Raw genomic sequence first — 17936 nt, forward strand, 5'->3', positions numbered from 1 at the left:
ATCATGAATTTAATGATATATGCTGAATATTCTTACCTTCCTCTCGGAAAAACCATACAGTCATAAAAGGCTTGAATATCATTCCAGTAATTTGCTATTTCGTATTAATTTGTTATGATCATGTTATTCTAATACATTTGTAATATTCAGATTAGCTAACTCTGTAATATTTCAGTTTTGATTGAGACAGCAAGTGATGTAACGTTTGTTTGTATATATGTATATATGTACAGATTTTAAGTGGTGTGTATATATGTTTTCTTAGAGCCCTGAAGAAGTCTCGCATGAGACGAAACGCGTTGGCTAAATGAATTTTGTGACCACTGGATTTAAACAACTGAATATATTTATCAATAAAGAACAACCTTTACGACTATATGAAAAATCTGGACCTGCTTTTGCTACTAATCATCACGGATATTTGATGCCTTAATGAACTCTATTGAGATTTCTAATTGATGTGTGCTAATTCCCATTTTTTTTTTTTCGGGAGCTCCAAATTTCTGATCTTTTTAATAGTACCCAGACATTGAACGGGATCAGGAAACTTTACAGCGATACCTCTAAGCGTCAGTAGGTGGTGCCATGCCTTGCAACTCTGCGCTGACGCTCTTCCGCTCCTGAAATGACATGGTTAGCCTATGTAGGTGCCACTCCATTGCGCTCAAGTCAGTTGCAGGTCGGTGAGAAATAGGCGACTAGATAGAAGGAGCGTAACCAAAGGTAACTTGTTCTTCGGATATAGACTTCTAGACCCAAATTCTTCATTCACATTTTGAATAGATACCAAAGCAGTACCTATTTATAGGTAGGTCTGTGGATACACTCAGACCAGAAAGTCCTGCAGGATAGAGGGGCAAAATGCCCCATTCAGTGGCCCCGACTGTTCAGACAATAACTCTTCATAAATGTATGCAATGGCGTAACACAAAAAGATGGAGTCTTCCAGTAGAATGTGATGAAGGCCCCTGAGTTTCCTATATCTTAGATCTATTAATTGACTCTCAGCTGAATTTGAATCCACTGAAGGGTTGGGGGGCTCCTTGCGCCACAGGGGCCTGTGATGCACCCCTTATTTATTGAGGGAAGCTGATGTATTCACCTAGAAATTGTCTCGGATAGGGACTCAACGTGTGAATGCACTGGTAGCAGCTTTGGCTCTGGCAGAATGAGCATGCAGACTTTCCAGAGGGTGCTTTTTAGCAGTGCATAGCAGATTTTAAAGCAGGGCATGATCCATCAGGCGAAAGTTCTCTTCTGCACAGCTTTGCCTTTTTTGCTCCAGAGAACTCCACAAAGAGTTGATTGTCAACCCAGTGTTACTTGGTAGGTCTATGTGAAAGTTCAGCACTCTCTTGGGGTCCAAGCGATGGGGTCTCTCCTCCTCTTTAGAGGGGTGATGTGGGGCAAAGAACGTTGTCAGGGTGATGGTTTGACTGGCGTGGAACAGCTTCAGAACTTTTGTGAAGAAGGATGCTCACGCCTGCAGAACCTGTTGGCCTGGGAAGAAGGCAGTGTCCGGCAGATTGATACAGAGAGCTTGAAGCTCACTCACCAGCTGCACCAATGTAATGGTGACGAGGAACACTATCATGTGGCTAAGAAGCAGATAGATCGTGCCTGAATTAAGACTGGTCACAATTTGGATACAAAACAGCCTCCAGAAGGACTGCATTCTCATTCTACCAGGGCCAAAACTGCTACCACTGCGTTAGCATGTGGAGCCAAGTCCTAGACATTTGCCAGGCGGCTACGTGGGCACCACTCCATACGTTCATGAAGCATTGTTATCAGGACAGTCGGGCCCGCCAAAAGGGAAATTTTGCCAGCTAGGTCATGCAGGACTTTCTGGTCTGAGCCAATCCACAGAACCACTTTCAAATAGGTTCTGCTTTGGTATCTATTCAAAAGGGCAGATATGAAATGGCTTGAACAGAGTGCACATCAGAAACATGAGGAGCAAGTTAAGGTCCCACTGTGGCATGACAAAGGCAAAGGGAGGGAACAAGTGTTGTAATCCTTTAAAAAAAAGGTTTACAACTGGAAACCTAAACAATGAAGGTTGATTCAGCAACCGCAAAAAAGCAGAAAGAGCTTTAACATTGCCAAGAAAAAAGCCTTGCTGCGTCAGGGATAAAACAAAACAAAATATCAGATAATGTAGTCTGGAGGGGGTCTATCTGCCTAGTCCACACCAATCCACAAATGTATTACAATGAAAGGCGTATTCAATTTTAGTCGAGGGATGCCTGGCTGCCAAGTTGACATTACCCACCTCCAGCGGAAGGTCGAAAGTAATTAGCGGTCGCTGCACAACCTCAAAGCATGAAGGTGAAGACTAAGACGGTCCGGGTGCAGAATCTGGCACTGCAGCTGTAACAGCACATCCTCCCAGAGTGGGAGCAGGATTGGAGGATAGATGCTCAAACCCATACATTCTGTGTCCAATCTGGAGACACTAGGATGACATGGGGCGTGGGTCTGTCCTGATCTTGAGAATTCAGAGCAAGGGCGGTATCGACGGAAAGGCCTTCAGGAGTACTGAGGTCCACTCAAGGTGGAATGTCTCTCTGAGACACAGACGTCTTGGAAACTCCAATTTGCTGAAGTGCTGACATTGCATGTTCTCAGTAATGGCTTGGAGATCGAGCCAAGGTTTTCCTCATTCACATGAGACCTTGTGCCACCTTCAGATGGAATTGCCACTCTTCAACCACTAGCTATAATAGTAACTATGCAGCAGTCAGGCTCCTGGTCCCGATTTTGCCCTCCACATGATGGACAAAGCTTTTTGGGTATTCACCAACATATGATTTAATAGTGACTTTATGACTGCGAAGACTCCACAGTCGGGGCGGAGATCTCCCCACATAAAAAGATAGGACAGGCCTATAAGATAGGGCAGGCCTACCTTTTTATGTATAGAGTTTTCCACCATGACTGCGGAGTCGCTGCAGTCGTAAAATTACTATTAAATCATATGTTTGTGAATACCTAAAAGGCGCAAACTTACACAAAAGTGCAAGTTTACCTTTGAGAATTGGTCCCACTATGTTTAGCAAACTTGAAAGAGTAGGTTTCCTGATCAAAGGAAACACTTTCCTAAAACCTTCAAAGAAACTGTACATCAATGAAATATTGGTGATTAAAGCACTGCGAAATTGGTTTTCTGTATGCATTCATTGCCACTAAGCACACTTTGATGAAGGCAAAGTATACTTTAGATTCAGTGAAAAATAGGAGGAAAGTGAGATCCTTACCTTGTGTAACTTTCTTTCTGACGAATACATATTCATTCCACAGACTCATCATATGAAACTCTTTAAGAGGGATTAGGTCACGTAAAGGAAATTTTGCACCAGTGCCAATATACCAGCACCTGATGGCACGGTGGATAAAGAAAAGTCATAAGCAAGAAGCCCTCCAAAAATGGCATACTTGATCCACTGAGTTGTCACTAGCTCCTGCGAAATCAGGGCTACCAAGTTTTCCACACTTCAGAAATTAAAGATAGAAAAAATGTGAAGCCAATGAAAAGTAATAGGAAAAAAATGCTATTGATTAATTAACATTGTGAATAGATTAGATGAATGGCATTACGGAATAAGCAGAAAGATTAACTATCTTTCAGATTTTTGTTCCCCAAAAGAGAAGTACCTTATCCTTTTAATAAATATTCCTTCTTTCATCTTACACAATGTGAATTACCTGAAGCAGCTCCACACAAGAGGTGGGACAAAGAACTGAAGTACGTGTGACAGCTACTGTCCACTAATATCCTTGGGGTAACCGTTGATGGTACTGAAACCTAGGCTGGTGCAGCTGGCATGAGTCCATGTATAGTGGCAGACAAAACACAGATGTACATGACATTACCAAGGTCAGCAGTGAAGGCAAGGGAATTTGCCATCTATACTTCCTTGAGCTTAATAGTGTCCTCTTCAGCACTCTTCAGGAGATTGCACGACGTGTCTCACTTGGGGAGTTATCTCTCTGACCATGCCTCCTTGCTGCTGCGCATGTGGCGGGGTAACACCGTACATTGGGAGAGTAGATGGCGCATGCCCTCTGACCTCCTGGCAGACTCAGTGTGTGGGGAGACATTGGCATCCTGTCTCACTGACTTTTTATTGATTAATTGAGAAACACCACCACTAGGCCACCAGACGAGGAGGCTCTCAAAGCAGTTATGAGGGGGGCCTGTACAGGTACTAGGTGTGGGGTCAAGAAACAGTGGCTGACCTTGTGAGCCAGGAGCGCTGCTTGACAGAGCTTCAGTGCTCTGACCTGTCCACTCCGGAGTTCAGGGTGGAGGTGCTTCGGGTCCTCAGAGAGGTGTGGCATGCCTGGGACACTCTAGATAAATACACGCTGTGCACATACTATTCGCATCTTTATAGAAAGGGGGAGAAGTTTGGCAGGATGCTAGCCTGGATACTACGACGGGAGCAGGAGAACCCCCCCCCCCCCTCCCCAATACTCCATATTTATGCACATATGCTAGAGCTCTGGGTAGTGTGGGATTACCTGTCCTACCTCCGAACCTTGTGCAGGAGCTAGAGAGGGAGATCTCTTTGGAAGAACCTGGAGAGGCCATAAAGACGCTTAATAGGTCTAAGACCCCCGGAGGGGATGGATTCCCCGTGACATACTTTCAGGCCTATTGCACAATACTAAAAGAAAGGCTGCTAGAGGTATTTCAGGAGGCACAGAGGAGTGGTGTTTTTCCACCCACCTTGAGGGAGGGAGTTGTCGGTCTTATGGCAAAACCAGGAGGGGACGCAGCAGACCCCTCCTATTATACACCACTCACAATGTTTAATTCGGACATCAACGTTCTGTGCAAGTTGCTTGCGACTAGACAGGAAGGGGTCATTTAAAAGTTAGCAAATCAAAATCAATGCGGCTTTATGACGCATGTCCTCCACGAGACCATCAATGACAATTGGGAACTGGCCCTGGTCTCCCCAGACTTAGAAAACTCCTTTGGAACAGTGGAGTGGGGTTACCTAATGACTGTTCTGAAGGGTATGGGATTGGGGCCTGTGTTCGGTACTTGGGTCTATGGTCCACGTTAGAGTTGAAGGTGACCTCTCAGAAGAGTGGTCGGTGGGGAGAGGGACGAGACCGGGTGGCCCCATAACACCTCTGCTATTCGCTCTCACAATTGTAGCCCTGGCCTTAATGTTCCCTAGGGAGCTGGAGCAGTGGGGAATCTGTGTATGGGGCACCTTGCATGTTATCTCCCTATACGCAGATGATGCACTTCTTTATGTCCATACCCCGGAACGATCCTGCCAGTCTTGATGTGCTTGCTCTCTGCTTTTAGACTGGTGTCCGGCATCCGAGTCGATGTCCGTAAGTCATTTTTTCTGCTTGGTAGCTTGATCGGCATGCATTCAACCCGGCTTCTGGATCTGGGCCTCTGATGGGAAACTGAGGGGTTTCAGAACATCGGCGTTAAATCGTTTACACTGAGGTTTCATTTAATCGCCTGTATGTAGATAATTTCGAAGAGAGGATGGAAGGCTCTATAGTTCTCTGGACTAGGCTCCCTTTATCGATCATGGGCAGAGCAGAGGTGGCAAAGATTATCTTCCTTACTTGGTGTCTTCATTTAGTCCAAAACTTGTTGTTTTCACTTAGGCCGCAATTCTTCCATAAAATCGGATAGCCTGCTCATTAAGCTGGTGTGGTGGTGGGGAGGCGCAGTAGAGTGGTGTTCTTAATTCTCCCAGACCTACTTGTTTATTATCACGCAGGCACTTTGCATCAAGCAGCGAGGTGGTTGACCAACTATGACAACTGGGAAAAGTCACTGTATGTGAGAATGCTGAGTGGAGATACACTGGTGCGTTTATTGATGAGAGGAGGTGTCACTCCGAACATCGAATTCCATACTTGGTACGACCAACAGCGATAGTAAGGGAAACATATATTGAAATCCCCCTCACCCCGCTGGCTTGCCTCCTGGGAGTGGTGGCCAGACCCAAGGTTCGCAAGATCCCCTACAAGCTTTCCCAGCTTGCATTATTATTAGAGAAAAGTAGAACAGCCATTGTACTGGATGGGTAGCAGGCTGCCACAGATTGACTCTTGGCTTAGGGACCTCTGTGAATGGAGGGGCAGCAGAGGAAGTTCATATGCGTCTCGCCTGTACAGAAGAGGCTGAGGATGCAATCATGACTTTTTGGCTACTTCTTAATAAATGTAACAAAGAAGGCTATGCTAGCTTGGGCGATGCCAAGGAAAATGAGATGCGAGGATTCGGTTTCTTCTTTGCTACCTAATACTATATATGTAGGCCAAGAGTGATAGCATAAGTCTGTGTACTTCTTGAGTGAATGGTTTTGTGCCTAGGGCTTGTCATTTTGCTATTGCCAATGGATGTCTTTTACCTAAGTGACATAGTAATGTTTTATTATTCGTGACCCTGCCTGGATCTACAGCAATGGTATTTCCATTGATTTCTATACTGTCTTTTGCACTGCTTGCTTTTTTTTCGTTATGTTTTGTTTTTGTGAGAAACTCAATAAAAAAAGTTATAATAACATGTGTTTTGAATAGAATAATTCTTTAAAAAACTACTAGAAAATGGGTACAGCTCAGTTTTCAAAATGTTTCACTTGTAAATGTGTTAGTTCTGGGATTGTAATTATATGCCGAGATAATTAGTGTTCATTTTAATCAATAAAGATTCAATAATGGAGGACAATCATCACCTTGCTCTACATCACAAATAAATAGTAAAATATAAGCCATTTAATTTCAACATACTTAGCCATTTCATCTTCAATATATTTTTTTACTGTGCTGGTTGTCACAGTCCTGTCCAGTTTCGTTATTGGAATACATTTGGTTTCACCGTACAAGGCTTGAGGTTCCTGAATGAATGAAACCCAAATGGCACAAAGATTAAACTGCATGCATTCAGTAAAGTATTCAGGTATCTATTCTCAAGTTTAAACAAGCAATATCTCAACGCACAATGGGAGCGGTAAAAGGACTGACTTGTTTTTTCAGTTATAAACCAGATCTCTGTGCTTTGTAACTTTGTGAAAATTAATTTGCAAGTTCTCTCGCTCATTCCAGTATCCATGTGCCCCTATTAGAAAAGTATAATTGTTATTACAGTATCTGTACAACATTCCTCTATGAAAAGTCCACTCTCCGACAGTTCACTTATTCCTCTGGTATGTAAAGGGCAAAGCAGATAAGCCTGATCTATGCCTTCACCAAGCTATTGCAAGCCTTGCTTTCACGTGCCAGCAGTGTTATGCCTCAATAGGCTTCTGCTCCTCTTGGTCTTGCATAGATTAAAGCTCTGAAGGTGCAGTGCTTATAGTTGTGCACCCCTGAGGCCTGCTGTGGGATTCAAGGGGCAATCCGTGCCTGCCTGTAAGCTCTAGAATTTTCTTCAGGGAATGAACACACAGAAGATGGTCTTTAAGCGCATGACCTGTAGAGAAAGCAAACCTCTTCCCATAGCTTGTTATGATGGCTAACTACATGTCACAGTAAAACACACAAAAGGGGGCTTTGAGGACATTTAAGGACCTGCGTGGGCAACCTCCCCACTCGTAATATTTATCACAAAACAACCCACGGGTACAGAACAGGAGTCTGAGAGAAAATGTATCAACCTTGCTGAGAGGGGGATCTCTTTTAAGGACGGTTCCCCTCACACACCAAAGGTGTCATGATTCATCACAGGGGTTCCTCCTCGCGTCAAGAACTTAGTCTTGATGTGGGCTACAACTCCCTCGCTGCGAGGGAGGAGCTCAGGAGCATACGTTAAACCATCATTGGCATAGGACAACTGAACAAATTACTACTTTCCTCATCAACTTACATAATAAATGTTGTACCGTGGAAGTATTACAGTTAACACACTCTTTATTGCAAACTCTTGCTGTGATCTAAAAACAATAACAATGTAGGCGCTAAGTAATCTGCATGGGAAGTGGAAACAAAAAAGGAGCGGAAGTGGAATAGACTCTTACCAATATACACACGCCTACCAATGGCTAAGGTATGAGGTCACATATGTCCAGAAGGCCTGCAGGAGCGGTTGGTAGGCGTATGTACCTTTGGCTAAATGGCCCAGGACAGATGCGGCTAGCGCCCTATGTTCTGTAGGTCCCACCGGTGATCATACTGAACAAAAAGACCTGTGGTTCAGTATTACACACCACTGTTTCCATTTCTCGCACATGTATTTGTTCATTCACTCACTGTTTGCAGTAGCTGTTTTGTTGATCCTGATGAAGGCCATGACACTTGATAGGTCCCAAGGGCTAAACATGTTGATTACACTTTAATGTAGCTGCCTTTAATTCTGACAGTTTCCTTATCAGATTTGCTGTTTTTAATTCTGACACAGGGTAGCTGAATAAATGTACCGATAGCTAACCCGGTAGCCAGTTTTAATCCACATTTACACTGCACTTCTCTCACTACACACTAAGCTCACATAGGGTTTTATGAAAACCCGCCTGACTCATTGAAAACATCCTCTCTATATCATCTTAGAGGCATTTCAGTGATCATGGACGGCGCTTACAAACATCACGGTCAGATTCGTGCAATTGATTAAATTACGGACAACGCATACATCGCATACCAGGCCATTGCTTCAGTTGGGCAGTCATGTTAAAATCGAGGCCCTCCATGCCCAATGAAACCTCGCTATTCCTCAACAAAAATTATCCTCTTCTAATTCTAATTTTAGACACTTTCTGCTGGTCAACATTACCTTTTTTGGAAAGGACTCTTCACTGTATTCGCAGAATTGTACTCAGACTCCTGCAATATCCAGGGTATTTTATTCAACTTGGCACATTAGAGTTTTAATTGCACTGGGTGTTTTTGGATGTTATTTTTATGCATGTAAGGGATTCATGATTTACTCATTTCTCTTCATAGATATCATTGTGTTTTCAGTCATGCATTATTGATTGCTGTAGTGCTGAATCTATCAATTTGAATGAACAATACTTATGAAGTAGTCTGATCAGCAATTGTGGAATTCATCATTTTAATTTCTTATTTTTTGTCACTATCAATTTGAATGTATTCAGAGTATGAAAGTGGATGAGTGAATGTGGTTATGTTTGGAGTGAGCAGGGGAATTAATTTAATTATTGAACATGGTTATTAAGGTTTTTGTATTGTTTGTAAGATAATAAAATAGATGTTGTATATTGGTAAACCTTGGCTCCTTCCATGTATTTATTATCATACTTTGTGACAATTGTTTGAGTTGCCTTAGGACTTCACATTTATTTTACGTTCCTAGGGAATGTGAAGTGTCTATCAGCTTTGATGACCTGAAGAATGTCATCTACGTGTTTCCCCAAAAAACTTTTCATCAGAGGGCAAATCCAGAATTTTTGCTTGTACCTCAGGGCAGAAAGAGGTGGCTTTTAATCAGCCCTGTCGGCGCAATACTTCTACACCTGCCATCTGCTTGAATAAGGTGGAGGAGATGTTCATGGCAGTGTCTATAATTTCAGAGGACGCCTTAGCACCTTCGGGTAGGATTTCTATTGCCTCTTTTTTCTGGTCATCCGGAAGGACCTTCAAGAAAGCTGATAGATCAGACCACATTTGCAGTTGTAGCCACTCAGAATAGCAAACGCATTTCTGGCCGTGACTGAAGCAGGTGCCACTGCTGAATAACGCTTACCGAAGTTATCTAGCCTCCTGCCTTCCTCATCTGTTGCTGCTGAGCAGGGGGCAAAAGGATTTCTGGAGTATAGCTGGGCAGCCTGCATGACTTCCGGATCTGGGAGAGAATGCCCTATCAAACAAGCTGGTGAAGATTCTGGCACCTTCTATTTCTTGTGCAGCCAGGTAACAACCGGAGAGAGTGAAGCTGGGTTCTTCATCAGTTTAAGGTCTTCCCAAATATAGCTGACAATTGGGATAGATCAGATGGATTTTCTTGCAGAGTAATTAAAATCATACAGAAAGCATTGTGTTTGTTTCACTGGAAGAGACAGATCAAACCTCTTGGAAGCATGTTCCAATAATTTGTGAAACCCTCCTATGTCTACCAGATGACTTACTGGCGAAGGTGATGATAAAGAGACAACATCACCATCCCACTCCTGACACGCTATAGTTGGGTCCCAAAGTAGTTCCCCTTCCTCTGGTTGATTATCAGCATCGCTATAATCATCCCTGATGGTAATGGGAGGAAATACTGTCCTGTCCTCTTGTATGAGAATAGGCACTGGACTCTTTGGCAAAGGTGTAGTTCCAGGTGCATCTGAGTGACCCGGAGTGAGAGGCATTGGTACATTTGCTTTTGGAAAGCATTTGTAGGAGTCACGAAGGATGTGCTTAAGTTGGTGACCAAAGAGAAATTAACCGAAAGGTATCCTCCCTTGAGCCCTGGTGTTCCTCATAGGGTTCTTCATAAGAGTAGTGGTCTTGGAAAGAGTCATAACTGTTGGACACAGACTGCTGGCGAGCAGCAAAAGAATAGGTTCCTTCCAGGTAAGTTGAAGTGTCTCTGATAGGGTCTTCCTCCTCATCTGTCTCCTGACACTTTACACTTAGTTGAGAAGGGCTATACACTGGCCAGAAAAGCACTTCATTCCCTGATTTCTCAGTGTCAAGGAGATGAGCTGGAAGAACAGAGAGACATTTTACTTGGTGACGTCTGGTCATATAGAAGCCCCTTCAGCAAAGAGCGCAGCTTTTTTTCTGTCTCGTCGACACACTCGCCCATGATGGTGCAGACGAAGAAGTGATATTCTTTCGAATCATTATGGCCACTGAAGATTTTCTTGAGATCGGAGATTTCAAAGTTGCTGTCACAGTATGGCAGTGGACGATGACAGTGACGAGGTGGTGGTTGTTTTTGATTTTTATCGTCTACGTTGTCGGAGTTACCGTCATCACTTTGGTGACTGGAAGTGATGGGGAACGTACCGTCAACAAAGTTCTTGTTGGCACAGTTGTCGTAGGGTCTGTAGATGGTTTAATTTTCGTGGACGATGACTCTTTCAGATGAGCGACAAGCACTGAAAAAGAGGCAGAAGATCTCTTCTGAGTGAATCTGGAGTTTTTTTCAGTAGCTTTCAGTCTTTTTGGGTCAATGAAACATTATTCAGTTTACACTCGGGTGGAGAGCGACTTGAACCCACATCCTCATCACAACTAGGTTGTGGCAGAGACTTCTTTTGGAGCCATAAGAATAGTTTGGCTTCCCTGGACATGAATGTCTTGGCAGAAAACATTCTGCAATGTTTACAGACTTTATGTTTGTGATCAGAATGTAAAAAGTATAGACACTCCTTATGGGATATTCTAAGAAAAGTTTTGGTTTTCCAAAAGATTTACAGAGCCTGAAATGCTTTTTCTTAGATCCCCCTGACATGATGTAAAACATACCGAGTAAAACAGTACCTTAGAGCTGGAGCAGTCCAATGTTTCCTTTCTATGAGACAACAATGTTCAAAAGTTTACAAATTTGGAACAACTGAGCATAGCACCAGCTCCTTCACACATAGCACATAGCTCCTTCACAAACTACGTAAGGTTAGAGTTCTGAGGTATTGTAGTTCTGCAGGGGAAGCATGGTTCAGGAGCTTGTTTTTGATTGGCTGTAGTAAGAGTCTATTTAAACCATGTCAATTGGTTAACAATGTCAATTACTTTCTCTACGTCTTTTAGTGTACTTACATGGTACTACTTATTTTAAATACCGTGGGGCTCGCACCATGATTACGGGGAAGATTCAAGCATGTGAATCTATAAATGATTTAATACTGGAGACATTCTCTCTCCAATTCCTCAATGACTTTCAATTCCTCTTTAGCATGCTCATGGGCAGATTGTAGCACTCCACAGTGGTTTTGTTTCACGTACTCCCCCCCCCCCCCCCCCCCCCCCCTGTTTTTGATATTTGCTTGTTCAGCACTTTCTAATTGGGTTTTTAAATGATTCGCTTGCATGCTCCTCTCAAACTCTTCATCACTGCAACTCCACACTCACTGTTTGCTGTGGTTCCTGTCCATTCAGGAGTAAGCCTCACCCTAAGTTAACCCCTTAAGTGCTGCGTCGGTGCGTTGGCCGACGGCAGCACTACCTCCCCAGTGCTGCGCACGACCATTGGACGTCCATTCAGCACTAGTTCCAATGGACAGCGCAGCACTGGGGAGGGATGTTTACTAGCATCTATGAGGTTAATGAGTCTATCAGGGATAGCCCTGGTTTATTTATTTAGATGGAATGTTCAGCAAAACCTGTGATTTCCACCCTTACAGGCAATGCTACCCTGAGTGAGTACATATGTTCCCTATTCACTAGGGGGCACAGGTCATTTTAATGGGGCACACTCGTAATAGATGCTACCAATTTCTGTCCCCTATTAATTAGGGATGTTCGGGTAGACTCTTCACACATGCTCACGTTGCACATGATATGGACCACCGCTTTTTCTTAATTCTGTTTTCTTAATTATTACAGATGTCGCTATATTCCTTTAGTACTGATGAGACCTTTGTATTCCGAAAAAGGGTTGAAACATCATCGACAGATAAGTAAAAAATAAGGGGACTTTTAATTTTATCAAATGGACTAGGTCAAGAATTTTAAGAGGTTGTTTGTTACAAAAGCATCAGTTTTTCCATATACTCTTACTGCTGTATTTGGTTGTGCTGTTGGTTGTTGTACTGGAAGTTGAATGCACTACATTAGTTTTCAGAGATGTACTATAGCACAGGTTACTACTTGTGTAAAGATATATCTGTAAGAGACATTAGTTAGTGATAGATTCCTTACCTTAGAATATCCCCAGGCGTCAGACTGGATCCGGAAATTTTTGCGTAGCAATACCCCTGCGCGTCGGTAGGCGTCGTCCGCGGCTCCGCGTCCGTCGTCGGCGCCGGAATGACGTCGTCGGAGTACTTAGACGCCGCCCATGCGCGCTGACGTCAGTTCTGATACACAGCTTTTCCGCGCCAGATACGCTGAGCCATGATAGAACCAACACTGGTGCCATTAAACTAGGGCCCTGAAAGGGGATGACCTTAACCCTAGATATCGGTTCGCAGAACGGGGAGGATGGGTGGGTCGGTAAGGAATCTATCACTAACTAATGTCTCTTACACATATATCGTTACACAAGTAGTAACTTGTGCATCTGAAAGAGACACGTTAGTGATAGATTCCTTACCTTAGAATAGATACCCCAGCAATACCAACCCCGGTGGTGGGTCTGCGAACCAATAATCACACCAGAAAGTCCTGGAGGACGGAACGGCCAAAGTAGCCATCCCTCCAGACTTGGCTGTCCAGGCAGTAGTGTTGTGCAAACGTGTGCAGCGAGGTCCACGTAGCTGCCTGGAAAATGTCCTGCAAGGGGCACTCCTCGGCCCAGAGCAGTTGTAGTCGCCGTGGCCCGAGTAGAATGAGCCCGCAATACAGCATGGGGCTCCTTTTTGGCCATGGAGCAGCATGCCTGGATACACAAGATGATCCACCACGAGATGGTCCGCTTGTGCACCGCCTTTCCCTTCTTAGCGCCGACATAACCAACGAAGAGTTGGCCATCCACCCGGAACTGGCGTGTGCGATCTAGATAATAAGAGAGCGCACGTTTTGGGTCCAGCCGGTGGACCCTCTCTTCCTCTTTCGAGGGATGCGGAGGCGGAAAGAAGGTGGGCAAAGTAATGATCTGCCCGATGTGGAAGGCCGTGACAACCTTGGGCAAGAAGGAAGGTCTTGTTCGCAACACAACCTAGTCCGGATGACCAGAGAGGAAAGGAGATGAAGAAGAAAGAGTCTGGAGCTCACTCACTCTCCTGGCAGAGGTGATGGCAACCAGGAAAGCAGTCTTCAGAGTAAGAAGACGGAGAGGACAGTTATGGAGCGGCTCAAAGGGAGCACACATGAGGTAAGTAAGCACAAGATTCAAGTCCCACTGGGGCATCACGAAGGGAACAGGAGGGAACATGTGTGTGATGCCCTTCAAAAACCTATTTACAATGGGGGACTTGAACATGGAAGGCTGATCAGGTGGCCGTAAGAAGGCGGAAAGGGCAGAAAGGTATCCCTTGAGAGTGCCCAGAGCATAGCCCTGCTGGGCAAGAGAAAGAAGAAAGAGGAGAACCTCAGAAAGGGGTGCAGAGAGTGGGTCCACAGCCTTTGCTGTGCACCATGCCACAAATCTGTTCCACCTGCAGGCGTATACCGACTTTGTGGAGGGACGCCTGGCGGCCAGAATGACATCACAGACTTCGGGAGGCAAGTCAAATGGCCTCACCTGCCGCCGCTCAATCTCCAAGCTTGTAGGTGGAGAATGGACAGGTTCGGGTGCAGAACCGTCCCCTGCTGCTGCGACAGAAGGTCCTCCCGAAGAGGCAGACGAATCGGGGGATCGACTGACATGCTGAGTAGCTCGGGATACCAGTATCTTCGGGCCCAGTCCGGAGCCACAAGGATAACCTGGGCCCGGTCGCGCCTGATCTTCTTCAGTACTCTGGGCAGAAGTGGTATAGGCGGAAAGGCGTACAATAGACCGCAACTCCACTCGCGACGAAAAGCGTCTCCGAGCGAGTGCCGCCTTGGAAATTCCAACGTGCAGAACTGATGACATTGCGCGTTCTCTTCTGTGGCGAATAGATCTAACCAAGGCTCTCCCCATTGCTGAAAGAGGCCTTGCGCCACGTCCGAGTTCAGACGCCATTCGTGATCCATCATGCATCGACTGCTGAGTTCGTCCGCCCTGGCATTCAGAGAGCCTGCCAGGTGTTGAACCACCAGGGTCATGCCCTGATGTTCCAGCCACTGACAGAGGCGCAGAGCCTGCTGGCATAGGGTCCACGACCCCACCCCGCCCTGTTTGTTGCAGTACCACATGGCGGTGGTGTTGTCCGTGAACACCTGCACTACACTCCCCCGGACAGAGGGGAGGAATGCCTTCAGTGCTAGACGAATCGCACGCAGCTCCAAAAGGTTGATATGGAGCCAGGACTCCGCCGGAGACCAGAGGCCTCTGATCTCCGCCTCTCCCATGTGGCCTCCCCAGCCCTGGAGGGACGCGTCCGTCTCAACCACTTTCTTCCGGTTAGGGTAGGGAGAGGGATCTGCCACTGACCCAATCGCGGTCCGTGTGCCACCACTGCAGTTGTCCCGCAGTGCCCTCCGAGATCAAGACATGATCGGACAAGTTGCCCTGATGCTGGGCCCACTGAAACTTCAGGTCCCACTGCAGAGCCCGCATCCGCCACCGGGCGTGATGCATCAGAAGGATGCAGGAGGCCATCAGCCCCAGAAGCCGCAGCGTCAACCTGACCGAGATTCGGGATAAAGGCTGGAAGATTGGAATCAGAGCCTGTATATCCCGAACCCGCTGTTCGGGCGGGTAAACCAGAAACTGAGTCGAGAACCGCTCTGATGAAGAGGAGCTTCTGAGAGGGACACAGGTGCGACTTCGGCACGTTGATGGAGAACCCCAGCAAATGCAGGAGGTCGGCCGTAGTCTGGAGGTGGCTGACCACTGTCTGGGGCGAGCCCGCCTTCAACAACCAGTCTTCGAGGTAGGGGAAGACTGACACCCCTAACCTGCGCAGATGAGCTGCGACCACCGCCATCACCTTCGTGAACACCTGTGGGGCGCTGGTAAGGCCGAAGGGGAGCACGGTAAACTGAAAGTGCTTTTGGCCTACTGTGAACCGCAGGTAACGCCGGTGGGCCGGCAGGACAGGGATGTGAAAATAAGCGTCCTGCAAGTCCAACGCTACCAGCCAGTCTCCATGGTCTAGGTCAGCTAAGACCTGATCCAAAGTCAGCATCTTGAACTTCTCCTTCCGGAGGAAGCTGTTGACGTTCCGCAGGTCCAAGATAGGGCGTAGGCCCCCTTTGCCCTTCTTGGGTATCAAAAAGTAGTGGGAGTAGCAACCACACCCTACTTCCGGCCCAGGAACGCGCTCGATGGCCCCCTTGGCCAGGAGGGCCGTGACTTTCTCTTGCAGAAGTTGCAAGTGATCCCCCGACACGCGGTTGAATTGCGGTGGCATGGCTGGAGCGTCGCCTCGAAGGGGAGGGAGTAGCCCCTTCGGGCGATCTGCAGCACCCACCTGTCCGACGTGACAGAGCGCCAGTGGGAGAGGTGATGGCGAACCCTGTCTCCCACCAGCGTCACATGGGCCTGAAAACTCGGAAGGATTTGAGGCGGGTGCTGCAGAGGGAGGTGTGGACTGGCCTCGCCGTTGTCCCCGACCGCCGTCACGGCGGTTTCCAAGGCCGCCACCGCGCTGCTGAACATTCTGCGGCGCTTGGCTGGCAGCACGAGTGGGGCGCCCCTTTCTTGGCCACGAAAGGAGCGAAAGGCACCCGATTGCTGGCATGTGGCCGAGAGGCCCAAGGCCTTGACCGTAGCCCTGGAGTCCTTAAAACGCTCAAGCGCATGGTCTGCCTTGTCGCCAAAGAGGCGACGGACATCAAACGGAATGTCCAGAAGTGTGGCCTGGACATCGGCCGAAAAGTTGGCGGACCTCAACCAGGCCTGGCGTCGAACCGCCACCGTCGTTGCCATCACCCTGCCCAGTGAGTCTGTGGTATCCAGCCCACACCGGATGGAATATCGCGCTGCATCTCGGCCCTCCACAAGGGTTTGGGCGAATTTAGCCCGGACCTCCTCCGGACATTGTGGCAGCACATCCGCGACCGCGTCCCACAGGGTGTGGGTGTAGCGGCCCAAGAGACAGGCGGTATTGACAGACCGCAGCCCTAAGCTTAGGGACGAGAACACCTTTTTCCCGAACTGCTCATATCTCTTGGATTCCTGATCGGGCGGAGCAGACGGGAATGCGGTCTGGGAAGTAGAGGCCTGGATAAAAAGACTCTCGGGGTGGGATGGGTGGACAAAAAGCAAGGGTTGTCCGGGGCCGGGCGGTAGCGTCTGGCCACGTTCCTATCCACAGGCAGACCTGTTGCGGGATTGGACCAAGTGCCCACAAGAACGTCACATAAGGCCTCATTGAACGGCAGCAGGGGCTCGCTGGAGCTTGTCTGCGGTTTGAGGACCTCAGTGAGGAGGTTAGTCCTCACGGCCGCGACGGGGAGCTCAAGGTTTAAGGCCATGGCCGCCCTCGTCAACACTACACTATATGTAGACCCCTCCTCCGAAGCCACGGTCGGAGGGGAGACAAATCCAGTGTCTGGCCAAGTGTCAATACCACTGGCTCCCCAAGCTCATATGTCCAGTCCTGTTGAGACCGGCACTCCAGTGCCAGAGGGTCCTCAGACCCCTCCCAATCTCCCTCGTCACCCGTTTCCTGTAAAACAGGATTAACAGACGGGCCTCCTCATGGAAATAAAAATCTCCAAAGGCCGTCGGAAGCGGCGCCAGAGTCGGACCGAAGGGAACATTGGGGACGGCGTCCACAGTGGGCGACACCCGTGGGGCCGGCGCCGGTGAGGTCGTGAGGTCGACCGGCGACGACCGGATCTGGAAGCGGATCCAGTGAGGTCCTGCGGCGCCGGGACCGAAGTCGCCGGCGGCGTCGGGTCCGAAGTGCCCGACCCGCTAGGGCCTCCAGCCGGGACCGTTGGGCCTGGAGGCGCCACGGAACCCGACTGAGGAGGGAGGGACATCATGGCCATGAGGTACCGCTCTATCTCCTCCGGCGTCGCGCTGTGCCGTGCCCAGGGACCCAAAGGTGTGGGGCAGGCGGCGACGCTTGCGACGCCCTCGGTGTCGCCCGAACCCCCGGCCGCATCATGCTAGCGTCGGGGTGGGTCGGAGGATCGATGACGTCTCTCGGACCTCTCATGCCTCTTACCTGAGGACTTGGAGCCTGACGACCGATGTCCACTCCCGGAGCTGCGATGACTCCGACCCCGCGACCGGTCCCTCGACCTCCCGTGGGACCGGGACCTGGAACGGGGCGGGGCCGACTGCCGGAGCTCGAGTCGCT

General features: G+C 47.8%; 1 protein-coding gene across 1 annotated transcript in view; it reads right to left on the reverse strand.

The window, feature by feature from the left end:
• SMCHD1 (structural maintenance of chromosomes flexible hinge domain containing 1) overlaps positions 1 to 17936 on the reverse strand; it is a 2274803-nt gene that overhangs the window by 1697818 nt on the left and 559049 nt on the right. Inside the window, exon 15 of the mRNA XM_086965602.1 lies at positions 6778 to 6884. Coding sequence (XP_086821728.1) covers positions 6778 to 6884 — 107 coding nt within the window. The remainder of the gene's footprint in view (positions 1 to 6777; positions 6885 to 17936) is intronic.

This window comes from Lissotriton vulgaris, chromosome 4_1 (genome assembly GCF_964263255.1).
Source record: "Lissotriton vulgaris chromosome 4_1, aLisVul1.2, whole genome shotgun sequence".
NCBI classification, from domain to species: Eukaryota; Metazoa; Chordata; class Amphibia; order Caudata; family Salamandridae; genus Lissotriton; species Lissotriton vulgaris.